Here is a 20797-nt window from a genome sequence, read left to right as displayed (position 1 = left end):
GGTAAGATTTATGTCATCTCCAGCTTAATTGCCTTGTATTTCTATAGTGATACTGAACAATTAGAACTCCAGGTTGGCTAAAGGCCAACTGTGCAATTTTATGCATCTATTAACATGCTAATAAATTTAGAAATGATTTGTCAATTAAACACCAAGGGCTTCAAACATATTAAAGAATGAAGAACACATTTTAATTTAAAGGTAAAACCACCTTGGAATGTGTATTCAATCCATTCATTCTTTACCCAGAAATCATACTTCACAAATTTTGGAATGCACAAAATATGATTGCATTTATCACCAATATCATATCGAGTCACCCTCAGAGAAGAATGAGATTGGCCAAAATCCAGTGTGAAATCGTGTTAAGGTGATTCACTGACAGAAGCAAGCACTAAAATACAAGAGTTTTATCTCCACAGAGACACTCCTCAATTTATTGGATCTTCTGACACTTTGCACAGAAACCAGAGGAGGTGTTCTCCCACAAAGGCACACTCCCCCATGTAACCACACACATTATGGAGGAGATTGAACAAATTGCTCCCACATTCATTCAAAGGGACATGCAATGGAGGCCAGGAAACCTGCTTGGAATACTCTACCTTACCTAAGAGCTTGGCAGGAGGTGTCTTCTGTGGTTTCCTTTGGGAGTGAGAATCTCCACACAATGGAGCAACACAGAAAGAGATGTCATGATCTCACGAGAGATGTCAGAGTAATCTGCATATCAGTTTACAAATGAAGAGAAGAGATTCTCACAAAAAATGTATTTGAAGCAGAGATCTGGCTTATTTAAGGGAGGTGCCAAGCATTAGGAAATTTAAGTAATTGGAGCAGGGATTCAGTCATTCATAGTGTTATAATCCACCCAGCTGAACCTACTCACCAGGATGTGTGGGATTTTTTTTTCCATTATTTAGGGTTCCCTGATGATTATTGATGTTCCGTGTTGGTGGTAATGACAAATTATAACATGTCCTGCACTGGGGACTATAATTTTCTAAGTTCCTTTGAAGAAGGTTCCCTCTTACAGTGGCTCAGTATTAGCCTTTTTTGACAATGATTCCCTCTTTCACTGCTGGGTGATGAGGCTGTGGATGCTGAGGAGGGACAGACCCCTCGTAACCACCTTATTTCTGTTAGTTCTGTGGACTTTGGAAGGTGTCTAGGCAGCCTGCAGTGAATTCTGGAGCTCCTTGGTCAGGTCTCCTCATGTCTGCAGTGTCTATTTAAAAGGCAAGGAAAGCAATAGACTATTGCAATTTGTTCCTAATTGATTGTGGATTGTTCCACAATGTTCATATTGTTTCTTTCATCTCCAACTTATTTCAATTTAGTTGGAAGTGGACAGTACTCACTCAATGACATCATTACGTGGACTTCTATTTGGAAAAGATCAGGTGTCCTGACAGGGTCACCCATGAATAGTCTGGTCCTGTTTCACCATTGCTGCAATTTCATCTCAAAACTTGTGAAAACGATTCCAGACAAAATCAAATTTTCTGTCATTAGCACCTAAAAAACAGGCATCATGTGATCTAATTTCTAGGTTTTGCTTTAAAAAATTAAAACAGTAACCTTCAAGGTTTTCAAATTATTACTTTCCTTTCTTGGTTAATTTGCACGTAAGCTGACCTCGCACTTCAGTGAGTCTATAATATTAACTATAATATTTATCAGATATTTCAATACTTGGTTGGAGAGGATACTTACCGTGAAATGGACAAATTCAGTATCAACATGCTTCAGTTTTTACCTCACTTTATAAATACATCTGCTGTTCAGTTCTATATTGAATCTGTCTCTTCTATCTTACAATGTAAGTAATATGATCTCACTAATGGTGTATATTTGCTATATATATCTATCTTTTTATCCCAAATGATGTGATTTTTGATACACTGTTGTATCAGCCACTACTAGTTGTTGGGTTTTGTTAACTATTAAAACAGCATGTTTGGCTTGAAAATCTAATCTGATTACTTGCCTTACTAAGTAACAATTTCTAAAAGAACCAATAGATGCTACATCAATAATAAAGGTTGTCAGGGAAATCCCATTTTTTCTGCACAATAAACTGCGGTAAGGACAGAAAGACACAATCTTGCCCTTACAGTGTTTTGGCACTCAATGTTGGCAGTCCCAGCAGCTCTTTTAGCCAAACCAGGAATAATTTTATAATTTCTTTGAATTGCAGGAATCAGGTAACATTGGGTAACAAAGAAATTTTGTTCACTTATGTAAGAACACTAACTTCTATGTATAAAGCTCCTATGACATAACAAGCATCCCAAGGTGTTTCACAAATAATCAAACAAAAATCATCACAGATCCACATAAGGTGACACTAAGACAGTCGACTAAAAGCTTGGTGAAAGGGGTAGGCTTTAACGAGTGGCTTAAAGGTGGAAAGAGAGGTAAGGCAGGTTCAGGAAGAGAATTCTGAGTTTAGGAGCTTGGCAGCTGAACAACATTGAAGGGATAATTAAATCTAGTAATCAACATGGGGGCAGAGTTAGGAGGGGCGAGAAAGACAAAATATTGCTTGGCTCTACCAGAGGAAATAAACACATTTGTTGCTAAACAACCACACTGGGATACCAGGGAAATCTACTGTTTATTAATCTTTTCTGTAAATGGGCCAGGATGCTCTCTCTAGCTATCAGTCACAAGGTAAATCAAGGTAAACAGACACAAGGATTTAATTTATTCTCTGTATCAGAGCTACTGCACACTCTAATTTAGCGAGATGATCTTAACTGAACTAATGCACTTTTTCCCCAGACTTACATGTTGATGAAAAGGAGCAATTTGTAAATTTTTGTTGGATTTAGTTTACCCCCATATTGCGTGAGGTTCTTCCATTTAATGCTGCCGTTAAAGCAGTCGTGGAGTTCTAGTCCTGAGCACAGCAGAGGTATTGGTGAAAGAAAAAGCCTTTCAATGAAATAATTCATACATCAAGGGTTGCAAACCAGTTACCTAAGAAAAGGAGAAGCAATAGCACGGTAGTATAGCGGTTAGTATAACACTATTACAGCACCAGCAACCCGGGTTCAATTCAGGCCACTGTCTGTAAGGAGTTTGTATGTTCTCCCCGTGTATGCGTAGATTTCCTCCAGGTGCTCTGGTTTCCTTCCACATTCCAAAAATGTACGGGTTAGGAAGTTATGGGCATGCTATGTTGGCGCCGGAAGCGTGGCGACACTTGCAGGCTGCCCTCTGAACACTCTACGCAAAAGATGCATTTCACTGTGTGTTTCGATGTCCGTGTGACTAATAAGGATATCTTATCTTATCAATGGAAGAGCGTAGTCCAAATGCTCAGAAGCCATAGGTGGGAGACTTCCAAGCATGAAGTACAAGCACTTAGCTTCTCTTGATCTTATCAAGTGCCAATGTGTAGGAAAATAAGGGATTAGGGTAAATTGGTAAATTGGTAAATTGGTTTATCAGGAAGAAAAAACAAAGAAACTTTATAAATGCTGAGGGATCTTGGTGTGCTGGTTCATGAAATGCAGAAATTGAGCATGTAGCTACAACAAACAATTACAAAGGCAAATGGTATGTTGACTTTTATTACAAGGGGAATGGAGGACAGAAGGAAGTCCTGCTGCAATTCTACAGGAACTTGGTGAGACCTCATTTGGAGTACTGTGGACAGTTTTGGTCTCTGCAGCTAAAGAAGGATTAATGTGGAATCAATGCAGCATGGAATTACTATACTGAATGCTGGGATGAATAGGGAGAAGAAATCGAGTAAGATTGACTGAAGTTTAAAAGACTGAGAGGTGATCCCTCTGAGACATACAAGTGATGAATTGACAGGGACTGCCTCCTATATTTCGATAGAGTTTAGAATTTGGAACAATGGTTTAAGGATAAGGGATCAGTCACTTAGGACGGAGATGAGAAGAAATTTATTTATGCCAAGGGTTTTAAATCTCTAAAAATCCTCAGGGGACAGTGGTTGAGTACATATAAGGCTGAGATTGAAATATTTTTTGGATGCTGAACAAATGAAAAGTAATGGGAACTAGGTAACAGAGTGGATAAGTGACAGGATCAGTAGTGGTATCACTGGATGATGAAATAGGTTCAATAAGCCTGCTTCCGTTGCTCATGTAAAGTGACTGAGCTTTGACAGAGACACATTTTCAGAACTCTGTCAGGCCCAAGGACCAAAATCCAAATGTTAATCTAAATGGAACTATAAACAATTGTTAATAATTGCTAACTTTCTGTATGTGCAAAATTTAGGTTCAGTGTGTAAACAGGTTGCAAATACTCTCATTTTGCATGTGTTAGCAAAATCAGGATGGATGATGGCACACAGCAACAGTTGGGTTGACAATTCATGGCAATTCCTATGTAAGAGGAACCTTTGATTACATTTATCTCACCATCTGTTGACCTCTAGTTAGCAAGTTTCCTTTCACCACAAGGAGTTACATTTCAACAAATCTTACATTATCTTTGTTCCCAAGTACCAATGCACTAAGCTCTGTGGTAGTTCCTAATGCCATTGTTTACTTCAGTGGGTATTTTTTTTTATGAACACTTAAAATAATTCATTATATTTTTCTTTTGACTACAAAAATAATAATTTTTTGTTGCTTTAAATAAACAAACCAATAAGCCAAGAGGAAATGATTCATTGCATTAGACATAGTGTTCATATTTTAGAAAGGTGCAAAAACACTTCTTAAGGATTGAAGATGACTTGCTTTCACTCTGATCTTGTGGTTCCTGAGGTGGGTAAGGAAGCCATTGTGGGAATAGCAGAATCTTCCACCAGTGGAGCAGGAGATATCTGACCAACTGGGTGGGTGGAGAGTTTGTGAGGTAGTTTATTCCTTCTGCTGCTTATGCAGGGCATCTGCGTGCTCTCAATACATGGCCTTGGGGTTCTCAATACCATCCCAAATACTCCTCTACTCTGAGCCGTCATGGCCCACAGATTTTCAGGGGTTAGTGGGGATGTTGCATTTCTTCGAGGAGGCTTTGAGAAAACCCTTGAATCTTTTCTTCTGTCCACCCAGTAATTTCATCACACGGCAGACTCAGAATGGAGCATCTGTTTCGGAAGACTGGTGTCAGGCATGCGAAGGACATGGCCTGCTCAATATCATAAAGAGGCCTTCTCAATTTCATAAAGAAAACCATCACAAAAATCTTACCCAATTTCTCCTGTTGTAGCATTATACATTTCATTCCATTTCAAGTGAATGTCACAATTGTGACTCCGATTAGTCATGGTCAATAAGCAAACTGCAGAGTAATAGGAGAGAACGAATAACCCAATCATTTACATTTTATTTACTACGTTGGTGAAATTAAATCTGGAGCAGTTATGTTGAAGGAAGCTAATGTCATCACACTTATCAGCCAATCTGAGCCATCTATCATTTGTTATAGTAATTTTTTTTTAAATTCCCTCTCAACTTTCTTTCCTTAAAAGTTCTAGTGGGCACCGGTTTCACAGGCATTAGGTCACCTTCAAAACTGTATCATGGCCACTGCTCTTCAAGTGTAGCCCTAGCACTGAAACAATAAGGGAGAGAAGGCTATGCATCTGTGAGGGGCAGCAAAATCAAATTAATGAGAAATAAAGGACTGCAGATGCTGGAATCTAGATGAAAAACTCTATGATGCTGGAGTGACCCAAAACATTGACAGCCTGCTTTTCTCCACGGATGCTGCTTGGCCTGCTGAGTTCCTCCAGCATCATAAAATCAAATTAATTCCTTTTACATCCATATCAATGCTTGCTAACTGGAATTATAACATAAGACATAGGAGAAGGACAGGCCATTTGCCCTTGAGAGTCTGCTCCACCATTGGACAAGATCATGGCTGATCCTTCAGCTCAACACCATTTTCCTGTCTTCTGTGGCTCTGAGTGACACTGTTTAAATGTTATTCTTCTGCCAACCAAGGGTGACGCTCATCTGCTGGTCTTGTTAAGTACTGTTCTATCTGTTAGCTCTGCCCACAGCAGACAGTCCGTTTCACACTAAACCTAGTTCATCCTTAACTCAGTCTGAGTCAGAACCATCAGGGAAAAAATAAACTCAAAGTGAGAAAAATGTTATTTATATAACAACTTGCAGCCAACCTGAGTTAGGTGATACATACAATGGGTTGGTCTTCTCTGGAGCTGCTGCTTATTATTTTTCCATTCAGCCAATGAATAAAATATGTGCAATTGTGTCACTTATTCTCTCCATCACACTGCAATTTTGCTAGGGAGGAGAAAATATTCGCAAAGTTTTTTGATTTGGATTTTTAAATTAATTATCTAACAATGTCCCTCCCCCACCCCTTATAGCCAGATGACTGCAATCAATAAACTCACCTTGTACTCTTTTACAGGAAACTACAGTGCTCTGTGATGACACACAACAAAGTGAGAGTGCTGGGTGATTAGTCCTTTTATTCTCTGACTCTAACATTGACTGAAAATAATAATCTGTGCTATCCCACCATGAGACTTCTTCATATTTTGCATCTCATATGCAGTTGTATTATTTTGTGGAAGAAAAAGGAAATCTGAGCAAAGTTGAACAAGATTGAGAATTACAGGGCCACAGATATTTAGGAATGATCCTGACTAGGACAGATCAAAAGGTTGGAGTAGTGGTGGGTGGTTATGGGTGGGGGAGGAGCTTACTCGTGAGATTCAGGAAAGCATAGCCCAGATGAGATTCAGTATTATTTGCTTCAAGAGTGTAAACAAAGCACTGATGGAGCAGTAACTTATAATTCAAACAAGTAAGTTATATACAATCAATTTTGACCATATCCTGATGTAATTGGCAACCTTCAATAGAGAGTCAAGGCTCATTTCCCACTCCTCCTCAAACCACATTCCTGCCCAGGGCTCCACAACTGTTCCGCTACTCCAAAACTAGAGTCATAGAGTAATACAACACAAAAACAGACCCTTTGGCCCAACTCATCCAAGAGGTCCACCTTAGTTAGTCCCATTTGCAACTGTTTCCTGACAAAACACAGTAAAGTTGAACAAGGCCCAGGTTGAATGGAGATCACAAACACTTTGCCATCTTTGAATAAATGCAGGTCCCAGTATGACGTCCCATGTTTTGGGACCATAGTGTAGGAATTATGTTTAATTGACAGTTATGTTTCAAACTTTGCAAAGGTATTTGAATAATTCAAAGCATTGAATATCTTAATTTTAAATTCTTTTGAAGCATTTATGTTAGGACAGAAGTAATTTCCTGATAGGACTATTGGAGATTAAAAAGAAACATTGAAAATACATTGAATGCTTGAAGAAAGATTTCTTCTGGTTGACGCATGTTCACTAATTCATAAACATAGCAAAAAGATTTCCCTTAATAGTCCTGAGTGAAATTGTGACAATTTAGAATGTTTTATAATTTACTTAAGGATGGAAAATGTATGAAGTCTTTCCGTTACATTTATATTTACCATAAGAAATAGTTCTCTCAGCAGACGTAACAAATTTGAAAGGATTAAATTGAAACAGTATCTCAACTCCCATGGTTGGAATTAAGATTAAAAAAAATCAGATTGAATAACAAAACAGAACATAAGTCTGTCTCATCTGATGACCATCTCTAATTAACACATGTTTTATTGTGAGACCAGAAGCCTTCTTGTTTTATTTGGTCCATAAAATACAACAAGCAGCTGGAAACAACTAATTAGAGTTTCAACCGCAGATGTTATGCTTATTACCCTTGCCCCACCTGTACCACAGCGACATACCCATGAAAGACTGAGTTCACAGTATTATTTTATTCTAACAATGCTGCCATCAGCGAAGTTGTGGTCTGTACTAAAAACACAGGGAGCCTGGTTAAGGTGTTGCTCTGAAGGTCACCATTTCCCAACACCTATATGTTCAGCACTTAGTATCAGTTTCCATTTTGTGAAACCACACAAAACAGTGAAAATGACCAGAGAATCTATCCAACTTTATGCAAAATGGATGTGAAAAGGTAGTATTAGCATTTCTTTTTAATACTGGCTAATATCAAAATAGAATGAATCAGAATCAAGTTTATTATATTATATTCATTTACTAAGAGATCATGGGATCTACAGATTTTTTTTTATATTTTATTGTTCTTTATGATTATCTATGCCATGATTGTTCTCCTGATCTCTTTGCATTACATGTACAAACATTGATGTTATATATTAATCTGTATTAATTTGAAAACTAATAAAAAGATTGAAAAAGAGAGAAAGAAAGTTAATTATCACTGACATATGTCGTGAAATGTGTTGTTTTGTGGCAGCAGTACAGTGCAGGACATAAAGACATAATAAGTACTATAAGTTACAAAAATAAATAAATAGTGCAAAAGAGGAATAATGAGTAGTGTTCATGGACCATTCAGAAATCTGATGGCAGAGGGGAAGAAGCTGTTATGGAAATGTTGTGTGTGGGTCTTCAGGCTCCTGTACCTCCTCCCCAATGGTAGTAACGTGAAGAGGGTATATCCCAGGTGGTGAGGGTCCTTAATGATGGATGCCGCCTTCTTGAGGCAACAACACATACAAGAAACTGCTTTCATATAGTGAATTATGTGGAATAAATAACCCTGGCAAAATGATTCCTGAACCAAAGAAGATGTAGACATGGTAACCAAAAGTTTGATCAAATTGCTGAGGTGTAAAGGACTTATGAAGAAGGTGAAGCAGGAGAAGGCAGAGGGGTCGGAGAGCGATTTCACAGTGTTGTGAATACAATGGTGGTGTGAAGGAACAGGAACCTAGACAGGAGGCCTTGGGAACTGGAATTTACAAGATAGAAAGATATTTATCCATTGGAAGTTTTCAGCACAGGGTCAAGTGGATTTTAAATGAAAGGGTAATGATTTTAAGTTTAAAGGCCTTGGACTTCTTGCAAATAATGTAGATCATTGAGGAGAAGGCATTATGGGCAAGTAAAATGTGGTGAGAAAAAAGATGTGGGCATGAAAGTTTTGGAAAAGCTGATTTACAGAAGGCAGCCCTGAGACCACTGGAAGCAAGAGAGCATGGACATGAGTTGCAGCAACAGAGGGGAGAGAGCAGGGCTGAAAGGAGAAGGAAAGTAGGAGAGGAGGGGGAAGCAATATACGAGTCAGATACTCAAATGAAGTTTGAAGAAGCTGAGACTATGAACAAAGTGATTGAATGAGCTAGGGAGGAAGATGGAACAGGGAGCAAGGTACAACATTCTGCGGTTACAACTAAGACTGATGAATTTTCCCTTGTCAATGTTTAGCAAGGAGAAAGCATAGCCCATTAAAGACTACATACTGTGCAAACAGATTGGCAGTGTAATAGTAGTGGAATGATGGAGAGTGTTTGTGGAGAGTGGAGATGAATGTTGGCAGTGCAGTAGATATTGCAAAGGGGAAATGATCAGATGAAGATGAAGAGGGGGGAGCTTCTACGGTCCCAGATATTTCAGATGACTTAAGTGCTATTGACTTATTTATATGACTGATACCGCAGCTAGCTAGGACTAATCACACTGCTATATAGTTGTCACTTCAGCTCAGGGCTCAAGATCAATTTTTTAAGCTCGTCTATTCTTCAATGTGCTAACCTGCAGCTCTTGAAATGCACTATGGCTGCCTCGAGTGTTGGGAATCATCTGATCTGGGAACTGTGAAGAATGGCTCAGCATGGGAGACAATAGCCTCCAAGGTTTGCTGAAGGTTTGTACAGTAGTTGGATAGAAGGAAAGATCTAATGGACCTCGAGGCCCCTGACAAATCAAGTAAAATGGTAATGGAAGCAGATACTTGCGGAGAGCTGTCACGGAGATGCAAGAAATTCTGCAGATGCTGGAATCTGGAGCAATGCACAAAAAATGCTGGAGGAATTCAGCAGGTCAGGCAGCAACTATGGAGGGAAATAAACAGTCGACGTTTTGGGCTAAGACCCTTCATCAGGACTGGAAGAGAGCAGAAGCCAGTATAAGAAGGTGGGGAGAGGGGGAGGGAGCACCCACAGGCAGGTGATAGGTGAGTTTAGGTGAGTCCTTCCCCCTCTAACCTGGACTCGCTTCTCACCTAAGCTCACCTATCACCTGCCTGCAGGTGCTCTTTCCCCCCCACCTTCTTATTATGGCTTCTGCCCTCTTCCTTTCCAGGCCTGATGAAAGGTCTCGGCCCGAAATGTCGATTGTTTATTTACTTCCATAGATGCTGCCTGACCTGCTGGGTTCCTCCAGCATTTTTTGTGTGTTGCTGCGGAGGGCTGTGCCAGGTCTTGGATGGAGAACCCTGCATGCAGTACCTGAAGAAGTTTAATAATCTCATAAGAATGGCCAGTGTCATTAAGTGCCATATTTAAGCAACTGCACCATTAGCCTCAGTCGCTGCAGAATTCACTGCATGCCTATCATTCACCTATAGCTTCAGGAAGTGTCCCTAAGACACGTACATTTTAGTTTACTATTGCAAATCTTAGATCCACATTTGACAGCTTGAAAACACTGCCAGCTATTCAACTGCAACACTACATCATTGAAACAGAGTTGACAAAACTCACTAATGCATTTGGAGGACAAGGCAGCCAGCACACAGGAGGCAGCAGCAACTGCAGACAGGACAGATACATTTCTAAGCATTACCCCAATCCACTTAAATTATTGTTACTCATGTTCCTTCTTTCAGATTCCCAAGAGGTGCAAACTTGCCAGGCAGTAGAGGAATGTCAAGGAGGAAGATGATGATTTTGTTCTTGCAGCCATCATTTTGAGAGTTCCGAGATGGCAAATGAGATCAATATGGGAACCCAGATTCTTTCATAGATGGGTCAGGAGGTATCTGACGGAGTGAGCAAGTGAGTCAGTAGCTTGTGAGGTGGTGCACTCCTTCCGTTGCTTCTGCTGGGCTAATGCATGGATTTGAGGTTCTTATTACCATCCTGATAACTCCTTCTCCACTTTGCTCATGGGCTAGAGATTCCCAGGTGTCAGTGGGATGTTGCACTTCTTCAAGAAGTCTTTGAGCACATTTGTGAATCTTTTCCTCTGTCAATCTCTGCTCGTGAAGGAGCTCGGAATACAATGCCTCTTTTAGGTGTCAGATATATGAATGACATAGCCTGTCCAAAGTACCCAATTAAATTATACTTAGGACCTCAATACAGAGGATGCTGGCCTGGGAGAGGGCAATGATATTGGTTTGCTTGTCTTTCCAGTGAATATGGAGACAGCATTGGTGATATTTTCCCAGTGCTTTGTCATGCCTGCTGTAGGTTGTCCAGGTCTGAGAAGCACATAGGAGGACTGACCTACCAAAGAGAACTGAGGGACTGTTGTGTACTATGTCTCACTGAAACGTGGCTCACATCTGCCTCACCTGACTCTGCTATTCAACCTGAGGGCTTCTCAATTCATCGAATGGACCGTACAGAGTCCTCAGGTAAAGTTAAAGGCAGAGGGGTCTGCTTCTTAATCAATAACTTGTGGTACTTGGACGTGACGGTCCTGGCGAGCTCCTGCTCACCCAGCCTGGAATATCTAATGGTGAAGTGTCGACCATTCTATTTGCCAAGGGAGTTCGCTTCAGCTATCCTGATGGCAGTCTACATCCCACCATAGATGGACATGAAGCCTGCACTCAATGAGCTATACTCCGTGGTCAACAACCTTGAGACAGGATACCCTGAGGCCCTCTTCATCATCGCAGGGGACCTCAATCAGGCTAACCTCAAGAGTGTGTTACCAAAATACTATCAGCACATCTCCTACTCCACCAGGGGCACCAACACCCTTGAGCACTGCTATACAACCATCAAAGATGCCTTCTGAGCCACCCCTCGTCCTCACTTTGGGAAATCAGACCACCAGGCTGTGCTCCTTCTCCCTGCATACAAACAGAAATTGAAACGGGAGGATCCAGTACGGAGAGTCATGCACTGCTGGTCTGAGGAAGCAGATGAGCTCTTACGTGACTGCTTTGAGACAGTGGACTGGTCCATGTTCAGACTCAGCTGCCAGCCTTGAGGAGTATGCCGCCACCGCCATCAATGTGTGGAGGACTGTGTACCAAAGAAGACAATAGAAGTGTTCCCAAACAGGAAACCATGGATGAACCGGGAGATCCACTCCCTACTGAAGGACAGGACTGCTGCACACAAACCTGGTGATACTGATCTGTACAAGAAATAGAGGTATGACCTTTGGAAAGCTATCAGGGATGCCAAGAGGCAATACCAACTCAAAATAGAGTCCCTGACCAGCCGCCAGTTATGGTGGGCTTACATGCCATAACAGGCTACAAGACGAAGTCGGGCTGCATAGCTAACAACAGCGCATCCCTTCCTGATGAACTTAACGCATTCTATGCGCGTTTTGAACAAAAGAGAAGTGGATTGTCACCATCCACCCTGACAGCCACCAACGCAGCTGAACCTGTGATCACAGTGGAGGACGTAAGATCAGTCTTCCGGAGAGTGAACATGATGAAAGCAACTGGCCCAGATGGTGTCCCGGGCCGCGTGCTCAGATCTTGTGTTGATCAGCTGGCAGAAGTATTTGCAGACATATTCAACCTCTCCCTGCTTCAATCTCTGGTTCCCTCCTGTTTTAAGACCACCACTATCATCCCGGTACCAAAGAAAAGAAATGCCTCAATGACTACCGACCAGTGGCTCTGACATCCACCATCATGAAGTGCTTTGAGAGGTTGGTCATGGCACACATCAACTCCAACCTCCCAGACAACCTGGACCCATTGCAACAGGTCTACAGCGGATGCCATCTCCCTGGACCTACACTCAGCTCTGGAGCATCTGGACAGTAAAGACACATACGTTAGACTATTGTTTATTGACTACAGCTCTGCCTTCAATACAATAACTCCAAGCAAGCTTGTCACCAAACTCCGAGACCTAGGACTCAACACCTCCCTCTGTAACTGGATCCTCGACTTTCTAACAAACAGACCGCAATCAGTGAGGACAGGCAGCAATACCTCCGGCACGATTATTCTCAACACTGGTGCCTCACAAAGCTGCGTCCTCAGCCCTCTACTCTGTGGCCAGATTCTGCTCTAACTATATCTACAAGTTTGCAGATGATACCACTGTTGTAGGCCGTATCTCAAACAGCGATGAGTCGGAGTACAGGAAGGCAATAGAGAGCTTAGTGGAATGGTGTCATGACAATAACCTTTCCCTCAATGTCAACAAAACAAAAGAGCTGGTCATTAACTTCAGGAAAAGGGGCGGTGTACATGCACCTGTCTACATCAATGGTGCTGAGGTCGAGAGGGTTGAGAGCTTCAAGTTCCTGGGAGCGAACATCACCAACAGCCTGTTCTGGTCAAATCATGTGGATGCCATGGCCAAGAAAGCTCACCAGCGCCTCTACTTCCTCAGGAGGCTAAAGAAATTTGGTTTGTCCCCTTTGACTCTCACCAACTTTTACCGATACACCATAGAAAGCATCCTATCTGGATGTATCACGGTTTGGTATGGCAACTGCTCTGCCCAGGATCGCAAGAAGCTGCAGAGAGTTGTGGACACAGCCCAGCGCATCACGGATACCAGCCTCCCCTCCTTGGACTTTGTCTTTACCTCTCATTGTCTTGGTGTAGCAGCCAGCATAATCAAAGACCCCACCCACCTGGGACATTCTCTCTTCTCTCCTCTTCCATCGGGTAGAAGATACAGGAACCTGAGGGCACCTACCACAAGACTTAAGGACAGCTTCTACCCCACTGTGATATTGAACAGTTCCCTTATATAATGAGATGGACTATGACCTCACGATCTACCTTGTTGTGACCTTGCACCTTATTGCACTGCACTTTCTCTGTAGCTGTGACAATTTACTCTGTACTGTTATTGTTTTTACCTGTACTACATCAATGCACTCTGTACTAACTCAATGTAACTGCACTGTGTAATGAATTGACCTGTACGATAGGTTTGTAAGACAAGTTTTTCACTGTACCTCGGTACAAGTAACAATAATAAACCAAGACCAATACCAAACGTCCTGTGCTAACCTGCCACTGCTGCACCACACTGCCATTTGACAATCAAGGTTCAAAGTGAGACCTTGGAAAACATGGATGACTTCCCACAACTCAGGTGGCACCTACCAGTGAAGGCAGATCTTTATAATGAAATTCACCACTGTCTTCAATGTTTATTGGTATTGGTTTATTATTGTCACTTGTACCGAGGTACAGTGAAAAACTTGTCTTGCATACCGATCATACAGGTCAATTCATTACACAGTGCAGTTACATTGAGTTAGTACAGAGTGCAATACCAATATAAACCAATACCAATGTGCCAGCATAGCTTTTGTTTGAGTGAGGAAAAGAGTATTTGAAGATCAAGACTTCAAATCTGGCACAATACATGAGGTCTACTGGGTAGCAGTGATCCCTACCGTCCCTTATTCCTGCTGGTTCTCAACAAGAGAAAACGAGTTAGTCTCATTCCTGCAGTTGTACAAGATTTCTTTTTGCAGAAGTATCTGTCTAGTTCCCTTCTAAAATTTATGATCGAATCGGATTCCACCACCCTGTCAGCGAGTCTCACTCAAGCTCTTTCATGAGTCACTTGAATTCAGTGTACTCTGCTTCATGGGCATGATTGGTACATAGTCCAGTTGGAGCTCTTTCTCCTTTTTTCATTCTGTCCACACGCTTGATGACTTTGAACACCTCCACTGAATCACTTCTCAACCTTAACTGCCTTAATGGATAACAACAAAGAGGTTGTTATTTTCTTAATGTGGTTTAAGTTCCTCAGCCCATGGACCAGTCCGCTAAATCTTTTCTCAATCCTCTCCAGGGTCTCCACATCCTTCATATATTTCAGTGAACAAAATTGGACCTAATTTCTAATTGCAACATAACTTTGCTTTTGTACTTCATACTCCTACTTATCAACCCCACAATCCCATAAGCTGTATGAACCATTTTCTCAATCTCACAGGCAACACTCAACGACTCTTGCGCATATACACCCAAATCTCTGTAGTCCTATACGTACTTCGGAATTGTATTCTTTATTCTGTACTACTTTTCCTCCTTCTTCTCACCAAAATGTGCAACAGGGTAGCATAAAGGCAGGATTTGCACGTGGTGTGATACCAGGCATGTGTCAGGGCAGGTAACAGGGCAGAGGGAAGGAATAGCACAGCCTGAAAGGCAAGGTCGCATAGGGTTCTGCTGGAGAGGATGTTGATGGGCCAGGCTACAGACAAAGGATGAGGAGAGTCTACTATATTATGAATGGTGCATGGAGAAGTCTGCAGAGAGCCTGTGTTTAAAGTCAGGAAGCGTGGAGAAATCATACAGGAATCAGCACAAATCGTAGAGCCTAACCCTTTCAAATGAACACACAGATTGCAGTGGACGTCTACAAATCCTGAGAATTGCTACACTAAATATTACAGTTTCACCAGAGTGGTTCAGGCCATGCAGGAGCTATTGCAGCATCCCAATGATCTGCACTAACATGCTTCATGTTGCAACATGGCTCTCACAGTATGCATGTTGTGCAGATGTGCATGGGCTGGTACATTTGGCAGAGTCCTCCGCTGAAATTTAACCACACAGGCAAGAAGTCCCAGAGGGCCAGGGGGTTGGGGGATCTCTGGGCTACCAAGAAAAAAAAATCATCAAAAATTCTTGATTGTGACTAGTCAACTCCACTGCAAAACACACATCTACGTTAACAAGGTGACAACATCTTCATATCAGTGCCTGTGGCTAACCCGCTCTCCGTACAGGCACTCCAGCTCCTGACATTTTATTGCTGGGCATCAGAAGTGTTGTTTTAGCTGATTGTCCCTACTAATTGGCAGGCATGGTAGTGTAGTGGTTAGCATAACATTATTACAGAGCCAGCGACCCCGGGTTCAATTCCCGCCGCTGTCTGTAAGGAAGTTGCACGTTCTCCCCGTGCCTGCGTGGGTTTCCTCCGGGTGCTCCGGTTTCCTCCCACATTCCAAAGGCATACGGGTTAGGAAGTTGTGGGCATGCTATGTTGGCACCGGAAGCGTGGCGACACTTGCAAGCTACCCTCAGAACACTCTATGCAAAAGATGCATTTCACTGGGTGTTTCGATGTACATGTGACTAATAAAGATATCTTATCTTAATGTATTGAGCACTTCGACTGAGATTTTAGGACAGAAACAAGTCTGGAATTTGTGGATTCTTCAAACTGTCTTTCTGGATTCACACCAGAAGAGGACCCTGGGAAGCAGATAGTGTAGTAATGTTGCTAAATCAGTAATTCAGCAGCCTGGATCCATGAAATAGATTATAATAAACTCCTAATCTAAACCCAGTTTGTTTAAAATCTGGAAGTAAGAAAGACTGAGATCAATAAAAGTTATCATGTATCAGTGAGATGATTATAAAAATCCAACCTGTTTTCCAATGTATATTTTGCAAGATTATAATCTTTACATGCTGTGATTTCCATGGCCATACCCACCAAGGGAGTTAACTTGTGAACTGCCTTCTTACATTGTTTAACAAGCCACTGAGTTACAGCCTATTACTACTTCAGAGGCATATAAGTGCCAGTGTTGTCAGCGATACGATCACCTCAGGAATATATATTATTGTCGAGGCAAATTCTAAACTATTATTTAAATAATCTGGCCTGTAGCTGCCTTGGTTGATTTTCCTTGTTTTTTCCTGCAAATGAGTTTGAGAACCACAAATGCAGCCCACCAATAAATCCATAGCAGGAGGCACAAAATGGTATTAACCTGGGCAGAACCTGGATTACTTGGGTTTCTGGTAATCTGAGGAAGTCCAGCAACTATCACTCTGGTGTCCAGTGTTCTTTTGCAGCTCCTCAGCACTGAACTAAAGCAGCCCATTAGGCCCTGCATGTTCACTGAACCATAGAAGAAATATCCAACCAGATCCTGCTTTCTTTGTATCATGAAAGTACTCTGAGGACATCGTTGTCCTACCACAAGACTCCTTCCCAAGACTCCTTCCAAAATGCAGTACATACCAACTGAAGTCTACAGCAATATATAAAACACTGGTAAATGAGAACAGAAAGATTGATGACTGCAATTAAACATTAGCATAAGCAGCATAATCAGCATTAATATTGCACTCTTATTTATTTGACTGCACAAAATTCCAATGGGCCTGATTGTCCTGAACCTGGACCACCTGCATACTTTCTTTTCCTGGACATGGAGAGCCAGGTGAGCTGGATCCCCTCCCTTGGCCCCACTAGACAAGCACGTGTGTACTTGTGTGAAAACACATCATCTGAAACAGCAGTTGTTTCACTTTAGGCGGATGTTGGACTTCATTGTCTTTAGAAACTTTAGACGGGGGATCTCCAGAAGCATTTTAGAATTTTTTGATCTTTCCCAGGTGTGTGTTAAAGCTTACACTCAATTCTTCACACGGAAAGGTTTGAATAACACCAAATAGGAAATAATGGAACAGCCATCTCTGAGAACTCGAAAAACTCTAAGACTGAATTATTACCTGAATACCTACTTGTCTCCAATCACACTGACTTTACACAACTACTTAAATGAATGTTATGAAAAATTCCCAGGGTAGGGAGGGGTTTCAATCTCTGCAATTGTCTCATTATAGTTCATACTGTGTGCAAAAGTATACCTTAAATTGTTGGGTTTTCCGGAGGAAAGTGAACTATAAAAGTTTACTGCCAAATTATTCAGCTATGAATTTAGTGCTGGTAGGTAGGATTAGGCTGCATAGTTCCTTATGGAATTTGGACATCATTGCAATATCCAGCACATTCGAATGTCCCTGACTGTTAGTTGGAAGGGGTAGATGAGCTATCTTTTTGAAATGTTATAGGGTAAAGAACAAACAGTCTGAGGAATCCTGAACTGCACACATGAGAACTTTCTTGACCTGTGTGTTTACAGCCTAATTAGGAAGGAAGCAGTGCAGGCAGATCTCATGGGACAACTCAAGCATGTCTTAGTGGGGAAGACTTAGAACAATGATCCCTGAATATCATCAGATTTGGAGCACTTATGGAAAAAGACAAGTGATGATCAAGTATAAAAGTATTTCATTGGAGAATGGCTAATTTCAGTCAGTCAAAGAGGGATCAGTTCTAGGTAGAATGGAATCAAGAACTTGAAGGAGCAATAGTATTAGAGAAGACCTGCCACATTACCACAAGGGGATAATGAGGTGGAAGTGAACTTTGTGTAGACTCTGGCCATAGTCTTCTATTCCTGCTTAGATGAGAGCTAGTGGCAGAAGACTGCTCATGTTATAGCCCCGTTTAAATAAAGGGAAAGGGAAAAACTCAACAATTACCAGGACAGTCAGAATAGTTCCTTTGTGGGGGAAATTCTTGAACAGAGGAAAATTTGTGCGAAACCAATTGGCACTAACTGTTAATTAACAAATGTCAGCTCAGATTTTAACAAGTAAAGCTTCCTTGACTAACTTAAAGGAATTCTTCGAAGTGATAGAAGGAGTGATGTGCTTTGGGTACTTGATGTATAGAGTTTCAAAAACAGCCAGATAATAAAGTTGTTTATACTAAAAACACACCAGTTTAAATGGACAATGAAAGCATGGTGACAAAAATGACCAAAGGAACAAAAAGAGTGATTGCTTTTCTGGAAAGTCCCCTGGACACTTTTTTTTGATGCATATTAATAGCCTAGGTGTAGAAAATACAGATTCAAAGTTTGAAGATAACTCAGAATTCATAAAAATACTGTAATAACCATTGAAAAGGATGGGAACAGTTAACAGTTTTCAAAACAATATAGAAATATTGGACTGGTAAAAAGGACAGGCCAATAGCAGCTTAAATTTATTTCCAGGGAAGGGTGAAGTGATGCACCTTGTTAAAAATAATGATGGAGAGGGAGTGGGGGGCAGGGGCGGGGGTGGGGGGGGAGGAGAGAGGGAGAGAGAGAGAGAGAGAAAGAGAATCAAACTGATCTGCACTCAACAGTTTGATGATGTCAAGGTAGGTTGAGAAGATTGGCTTTATTAATACAGTACAAATGGAAGGAAGTTATCTAAATTGTGATAAAACACTGACAAAGCCTCAGCTGGAGTTTAGGTTCAAAAGTTATTTACTAGAACAGAATAAAGGATGGGGTACCTCGGCTGTGTGGAGTGTAGGGAAGCTGGAGTTTTTTTTCCCCTACGGAGTTGGTTAGAAGAAGATTTGATTGAACTGTTCAAAATAATGGTTAGTTTTGCCAAATGAGAAACTCTTTCCCATAGCCAAAAGATGACAGATTTAAAGTGATTGGCATAAGAACCAAATATGACACAGAACATCTTTCTTACACTCCTTGCTATTGTTACCATGAATTAATTGTTTGAAAGGGTGTTAGATTCAAATGTAGCTTTCAAAAGGGAATTAGATAAATATTTGATAAGTAAATTCCAGGACTATGGGGAAGAGATGGGATTGAATGGACTGAGTGATTTCCATCTATGCCAGATAATTCTATGAATCAATTATTTTAAACGTGACATCTCAGTCAGCATTCCTCCTTTCAGTTGGCAGTGCTGTCCACCTGACACCCATGAAATACATCAAAACAGATTGCAAAAATATCCTAAGAAGCAGGCAAGTGCAGTCAGTCAAAATTCCTTTCATGTTCAGCCATTTAGCAAAAAATTTTCAATACCCATTAATTTGTTTTTTTTTCATTCATCTGTACTTTCATCATCAAATGTACACCACATTTGAAGACATAGTTATGTTTAAAGTAAATATGAGTTCCACTCACTCGGAGCATTGGTCCATTCTGAAAGACATGAGGCTCATCACACACCACGCAGTATTCATTGAGGACTGGTATCCGCTGCTCTGCGTATTCTATGGTCTGCACACAATAAGGTCTCGTTAATTGTGCAAATGTAAGGGCCCGGGTATTGGTCGAAGATGTAATGCTGATAAGTTCCTTACCTGCACAAGAAACCCATGCTCCCTTGATACTAGTGTTTTCACATTAAAGCCAGACTAATGGGAAAAAGGAATAAAAACAGAACAATGAACATAACCATTAAGTTCAACAGTTATCAACCTACCAACAAGTTACATTTCTTAATGCATTAGAAAAAAATCCAGAGTTTGCTTATTCTACAAAACTAAAGGAACCATATCACTTTACGAAAGGACTTTCAACTGAACAAAGTTACTTGGATTAGGCAAAGCTCATGACTAAAACCCATATTTTCTGACGTTACATTTTTACACTAACAAAGCAACTATGTCACTTAGGCACCAATATGTTTTCTAGCACATTATATATTTTTTATGAAATAGTATACACAATATCTTGAAAAATTTTAATAGGAAAACATGAATTCTTCTGCTTTCCAGTTATGCTGCAGCTACAGGGATACTGTCTCATAACCCTGGCCTGACTCAGATTATCTTCTTTCTCCTAACACATTCCTTCTCCCAAGTCTAGGGACCTAATGCTGCAGGATAGGTATAGGTCCAAACATTTACAATGGGAGGGCAGGGATGTTTCTGAATGCAACTTAAAAGCACAGGGTTTCTGGCAGAGAAATGAATTTTGGTGAGGGAACAAGGGGGTTTCCTACCTGCATCCTATTATAAAAGTTCAGGTGCATCTCAGGAGCACTTGAAGGATGTTCTGAAAATTCTGCCCAAAGCAGCCTATTGTGGCCCAATAGGACCCTAGTCAGCTGAGAAAAAGCACAGTTCCTGTTACGGATTTAAAAAGATAAGGCTTACAAAGGGAGTGTCAGACTCACAGCTTTCTGATTCAAAGCCATTGGAAGCAATTATGCTG

General features: G+C 41.1%; 1 protein-coding gene across 1 annotated transcript in view; it reads right to left on the bottom strand.

Annotated features, from left to right (window-relative positions):
* Window positions 1-20797, bottom strand: part of parp8 (poly (ADP-ribose) polymerase family, member 8) — a 292103-nt gene that overhangs the window by 55911 nt on the left and 215395 nt on the right. The window contains exons 13-14 of the mRNA XM_052010563.1: window positions 19942-19995; window positions 19763-19858 (exon numbers count right to left, since the gene is read on the bottom strand). Coding sequence (XP_051866523.1) covers window positions 19763-19858; window positions 19942-19995 — 150 coding nt within the window. The remainder of the gene's footprint in view (window positions 1-19762; window positions 19859-19941; window positions 19996-20797) is intronic.

The sequence above is a fragment of the Pristis pectinata genome, chromosome 2 (assembly GCF_009764475.1).
Source record: "Pristis pectinata isolate sPriPec2 chromosome 2, sPriPec2.1.pri, whole genome shotgun sequence".
NCBI classification, from domain to species: Eukaryota; Metazoa; Chordata; class Chondrichthyes; order Rhinopristiformes; family Pristidae; genus Pristis; species Pristis pectinata.
This window is presented reverse-complemented; position numbering and strand designations above follow the sequence as displayed.